The 6,133-nt window shown below is 48.9% G+C and overlaps 1 protein-coding gene across 1 annotated transcript; it reads right to left on the bottom strand.

Annotated features, from left to right (window-relative positions):
• Positions 1–381: 381 nt before the first annotated feature.
• On the bottom strand, positions 382–756 carry LOC101618491 (histone H4). Its single transcript, XM_004695421.2, has one exon. It carries the CDS (start codon positions 746–748, stop codon positions 437–439), a length of 312 nt encoding a protein of 103 aa, XP_004695478.1. The 5' UTR covers positions 749–756; the 3' UTR covers positions 382–436.
• Between the last annotated feature and the right edge of the window lie 5,377 nt (positions 757–6,133).

Raw genomic sequence — 6,133 nt, 5'->3', positions numbered from 1 at the left:
TAGAACTAGGCCATGAGCCAGAGACGCAAGGATTCACCAGAAACCTAGTGGCATGAATAGGCACATCTGCTAAAATAAGCAACCCCCCTCTACTCCCCAAGCTGAGGGGAGCAGCAGGCACAAGGGTCTCAGGGCAGCTCAAGGTTTACCTTGACCTGGTCCCTAAGCCACGAGTTTGCAGTCATTTCTCCTCTTTCAAGTCTGCTCCACCCTTCACTAGTTTGGACAGGAAACCTAGAAGCCTCCTTCAATGGGGGATTACTGTTGCAATTGCGCTAACAATGCCCCGAAAACATATAGCCCTGAAGGTATTACTATGCAAGGACTAACATTAAAGTAGGCGAAACCCAAACAGAGTCACAGCCCTTCAAGTGAAATAGTGGGGGCCCTGAAAAGGGCCTTTTGTTCTTAGGAGGCAAAAACGTCCTAGGACGGCCTAGCCGCCGAAGCCGTAGAGCGTGCGGCCCTGGCGCTTGAGCGCGTACACCACGTCCATGGCCGTGACGGTCTTGCGCTTGGCGTGCTCCGTGTAGGTGACGGCGTCGCGGATCACGTTCTCCAGGAAGACCTTGAGCACCCCGCGCGTCTCCTCGTAGATGAGCCCCGAGATGCGCTTGACGCCGCCGCGCCGCGCCAGGCGGCGGATGGCGGGCTTGGTGATGCCCTGGATGTTGTCGCGCAGCACCTTGCGGTGGCGCTTGGCGCCGCCCTTGCCCAGGCCCTTCCCGCCCTTGCCGCGACCAGACATGCTCACGCCGCCCGGCCTGCTCACACTGCCGCTTGCCGCGCGCCACGCGCCGCTCTTTATAGTGCGCTGGCGGACCGCGTTGAGAACCGGCAGGAAGGAGGCGGGAAGGCCGCGCGGAGGGGGCGCGGCGCGGCGCGGCGGCGTCGCCTCCCGGAAAGGAAGGGGCCGCGGGCTGCGCGTTCCCGACAGTCCCCGCGGGCGCGCACGGGGACGCACGTTGGGGAACCAAACCCTGAACGGCCGGATTTTGATTTTTCGGTGGCGCCAACGTTCGCCTGTTCCCTCGGCGGGCGTGTTGTGCCGACTTGTCTACTGAAGGGGAGCAGGTGTGCCAGGCGCCCCCAGACGCCCCGCGCTCGCGTCTCTGCTGTGGACTATGGGGAGCTGACCCGTTCTGGGAAGAGGAGGACCCGGGAGGAGCTGGCCGGCGGCCGCGCCTTGCCCTCGAGGGGACGCCCCATCCTGAAGGTGGGCTGTTCCCAGGGGTGTCTGCCTGGCGTGCGGGAGGGGCAGGCCGACTCCCCTGAGGCTTATGCGTGGAGATGAGGAACATCATAAACCTGCATGAGAACTGCACCGTGTTTATTTCAAAACAGAAAACAACTTGTGTTATTACTTAGGATAGGAGGAAAAGGGTGAGAAACTGAAAGTGTGCTTGTCTCATCTGGGGCTTCAGGGATATGAGTCTGCTGACCAGGTACTTTTTATCTGCCTGATGACCTGATGTTGTCATTGAACCCATACTCCTGCCCCTCACCATATCCCATGCTGATCACCAAGGCGTCCCACTGAGCAGTCTCTGGGGTCAAAGTCACAGCAGCCAATGTTCCCCCGGGAGTTCCAAAGCAAGCCTGGCGATGTGTACCCATTTTCCCAGAGCCATCAAGTACCCTGCTTTTGCTTATGCTGGACTAGAGAGTCCAGTAGATTATGTTGTAGGCACATAACTGACTGACCAGGCCGATCTGACCTAGTCTTGAAGGGCAGAACTGCACGAATCTCAAATGGTGGCCAACTTAAGGTATGTAAGGTAAATTTACCAGGTTTTGCTTTGTTCTATTATAGTCACAATTGATTTGGGGATAGCTGATTAATCACCTGTTCTGCAAGAGGTATTATATCTTATCAGTGATAAAATTGTATTTTATTATATTTATAAAATGTTAATATTTTTATATTTTATTATTATATTTTACCAGAGATAAAACACCACCTTTAATATAGTTAACTTTTACTCAACTGGGAACAATTATTGTCATTTCTACTCTGTTTCCACTGAAAAGTGTTCTAGACAGTTTCAAGTTAAGAGAAATGAATGAAGCCTTGTCAGGATTCTGATCTTAATTGCATTGCAGTAATAGGGCACTAGGATTGACATCTTTAAAAGAATGGTACTAATTAATTCTCTGGGTGCTAAACCTAAACTTTTTTCAAAAGAGATGAAAGTAAAATTTTCTTTTGTATGACTTATTTATTTATGCATACAGAGCTGGGGTACAGGCCAGAGGCGCAGGGGCAGTGAGAGGATTCACCAGAGTCAGAGCGGGGAGCAGAACAGGCAGATCGATGAAGTACACTGCTGAGGGGAGCAGCAGGTGGACCAGGAGATGTTTGGCCATGTAGGTCAGCTGGGGTCGGGATCAAACTTCAAGCGGCTGCAGGGGAGCTTGCAGAGCAGTATCCTAACCCACTGGCCACTGGGGAGGTCCCGAAAGTAAAATTTTCATGCAATATCCTGAGCTAAGTCTTACTTAAATTTTTTCCTGTCCTCCATCTGCTTTTCTGTATTCACAGGCAACGATTCCCCATGCTCTTGTAAAACTCAATGTCCATATTAAGAGAGGCAGTATTTTCCTTACCCTGTATATCCAGCTGAGACTCCAAACCAAAACAACAAGAGAAAGCGTTTATTAGCAGGTGCTAATATACAGCATGAGGGAAAATCGTAAGCCAAAAGCACCAAGGCCGCGGTGCCAGGTTGCATCTTAGGGAGTGTAATGTCTTCAGTGGTGAAGTCGCTGCACTGAAACTGTTAAGGGGAGGGTGGAGCTGAGCAGGGAGGAGGGATGTGGGAGAGGAGACCAGAGAAGGTGAGGAGACCAGGAGAGCTGGCGAGGGCACGTGCAGCCGAGAGACAGGTGCAGCAGCTCTGCTTGCTGCTTGGTCCTGCCCTGGGTGGCACAGACGTGGGGAGAGACCCGTGCGACGTTAAAGTGGCAGCGTTTATCTTGGGTGTGCTGTTTTTTTGTGCCAGACTTGTCTGACTGTTTCCGACACTTTTCAATGGGTCCCCACCACAAGGTGCCTTAGACTTGGGGAGGTTTGCAGGCCTTGCTTTGGGCCAGTCCTGTTGGGTGGACTTTTACGAGGGGACGAGGTACTTGGTTTGGAAGTGATATTCTTTACCTTCTCTTTAGGGCACACTAGTTGTATTAAAGTTCCTTCCCATGAAAGGGCTTATGCACTAGAGTATGTTTTGTCTTGATGTGGCAATGGCAGCACCTATTTACAGCAGGCAGGTTTGGGGGTTCTGGGGTTCCCCCATCTTTGCCCGTAACACGCCCATAACAGATTAGTAGGAGAAGAGAAAAGGAATGGCTTAAGGAGATTGGGAGGGAGGAACTGCAAAGGGAGGGTGGCAATCCACAGGAAGGTGAGAGTAAGCCAGGCTGGCAAAGTTCTGTAGTCTCTCAGGCCTAAAAGTTATGTGTGGAAATCTGTACCATCTGGTACAGATTCCCTTTGAAAGTAAATTTCCTTGACAAATGTAGTTTTTGCTTAGATAACAGTGTGTTCTGCCTTGTTTTCCTTGCTTTGCCTTTCTGGGTAGCAAAGCACGGGCCTCTCCCGAACACACAGGCCTTCATCAGATGTGCCATTTTGAAATGGAGGCTAGTGCCGTGGGTCTGCTAATACTAAGCGGCCTGTTGGGTCATCATTTTGTTACCTGCAGTTCTGTATTCTATACAGGGTCAGAACTGCCCTTCAGAAACCGGTCATAGGAGCCTAAACTTGTTGCCTTTCAACTCAATCAAGAGCTTAAACGTTGATCACTCTGGGGTGATTCGGCATCAAGAGGTATGACCAGGAATGCGGAGGGCTGATGACGGATGCGTGATGATGGATGCGTAAACTTACTCCTGACTCATATCAGGAGGTATGGCTGCGAACACCCGGGGTGGAGAGCTGAGGACTGACGATGTATGACAAGGGACCCAGAGGCTGATCGGGGGAATACTTGTTGACAAGACTGAAACCCTGGCTGGGATCCAGGGTGGCTCTCCATTACAGCACCGAGTCAGCAAGCAGAAGAGAGGTGCCTGGAGCGCAGACTCATACCCTGACTACAGATGACAGTGCATTTTCTAGCTACGTCTTCCCCTCTTTTTCCTCCCCCTTACAACAGATGCTGTGGGACTGTTTTAGCAATAAAAAGGCCAGGAGCTTCTACAGAAGCACCTGCGCCACGGCACCTGTCTATAATTGTGGTGTTGCGCACTGCAACAAGGTTCAGCAGAAACTTTTGCCGCTCTCTAAAGATTGTAACTTGGGGGTTTACCACTATTTTAAGGTCATTAACAGAAATACCCTGCCTCTCTGAATAGCCCTTCTAAATGCTGCGCAAAGAACTGGCAGATACCTGCTCGTCATCACATGACAACCCTTCCTCTTCTTGAAATCCCAGCCCTGTCCCAGTCCTTCACTTAGGCTGCGCGCGGGTGTGTAACCTCACTGTGCCCACTGACTTCAGAAGCCACATCCACATAGTCTCCATAACGACACTTGTTCTTCACTTGGCCTGATGACTTCCCTTCACTGGGTCCCTCCACCTCCCTCCCCTCCCCACACACATCTTTTGTTCTTAACTGAAGACAGTATTTAGGGTGCCCATTTCGGAGAGCGACTCAGCTTTCTCAAGTATCGCCCATGTATGCAGGAGCTGTACATGCTATTAAACTTGACATTAGTCTACTAATCTGTGTTTTATTACAGGGTTATCAGTCAAGAACTCAAAGGGTAGATGAGAAATTCCTTTTCTTCCCCTGCATAATTCCGTTTCATTTGAATCTCTAAGGCCATGAAATACTTTTAACACTAAATTTTGCTGTTTAACTTTGTCATAAATTTATATAAATTTATTTCCCTCAACTTGAAACAAGTTACACTTTCAGTAGAAAGAGAATAGGAAGGACAATATCTGTTCTCAGTTCAATATAAAAGTTAAGTACAATAAAGATGCTATTTTATCACTGGGAAATACATCAATAACTCCTGCTGAACATTTGAATGATTAGCTAAAGACAGCAGTCTAATCATCTGTCCCCAAATCGATTGTGACTGCAACAAACAGAAAAAAGCAAAACCTGGTGAATTTAAAATTACAACCTTGCTGTGTGCCTGCTAGAGCAAAACGGCTAAGTTGGCCACCATTTGGGTTTCATGCAGCTCTACCCTCTGAGACTAGGTCAGACTGGCCCGGTCAGTCAGTTACGTGGGCTCCAGGAAGGTAATATACTGGGCCCTCTAGCATAAGCAAGGACAGGATACTTGATGGCCCTGTGAAAGGGGTACAACTCACCACGCTTGACCTGGAACTCGCGGGGGATGTTGACTGCTCTGACTTTGAACCCAGACTGCTCAGTGGTGATCAGCGTGGAACCATGGTTGCGGGGCAGGGCTATGGTGACACAAGCTATGCAACGGCCATCGTCTGACAGATTCCGGGTAGCTCGGGAAAAGCTCTGAAAAATCAGAATTTCCACTGCTAACTTATGTTATGACCTCCCTTTTTTGTATAATCATAATATCAAAAAATATTGTAGCAACATCCGTTTGTAACTGGCTTGCCTTAGCTCTAAATTGGCTACCTGGCCTGGGCAAAGTACAAGCTGAGCTGCTCCTAGGCTTGAAATTCCTTTGGCTGAAGACAAAAGGCAAGCTCCTGGAGAGATAAGACCCCGGAGCATCAAGGCTCCTGGAAAACTTCTTTGGCCTTTTTGACAAAAAGTGATTCTTAAGATAACTCTCAGGGCATAAGGACCCATGGATAATTTCCTAACATTATCAACACAGGTTTTGCTTAATGCACAACTATGTAACTTCTTAATTTACTCTTTTCCTAAAACTAAATCACTCACTACTCTCTGCTAATCTTATTTAACATCTTCCTAAAACAAACACTATCTACTCTGTGCCAACCTTAAGTTAGCCATTAGCTTCACTTTAGGCTATCACTGACGACTCTGCTAACACAATTTATTCCTTCCCCAGGACTCCTAAATCCTTTGCTAACAGCTCATCCTTTCCCAGACCCTGATCCTTTAAAGTCACAGTTAAACATCCGTATACATGAAAGCTATCACAAAGATGTATAGTATAGTGTGC

The sequence above is a fragment of the Condylura cristata genome, unplaced genomic scaffold (genome assembly GCF_000260355.1).
Source record: "Condylura cristata isolate star-nosed mole 26May11 unplaced genomic scaffold, ConCri1.0 scaffold00063, whole genome shotgun sequence".
Classification (NCBI taxonomy): domain Eukaryota; kingdom Metazoa; phylum Chordata; class Mammalia; order Eulipotyphla; family Talpidae; genus Condylura; species Condylura cristata.
Note: the sequence above shows the minus strand (reverse complement) of the source record. Positions and strands in the feature narration are given on the sequence as shown.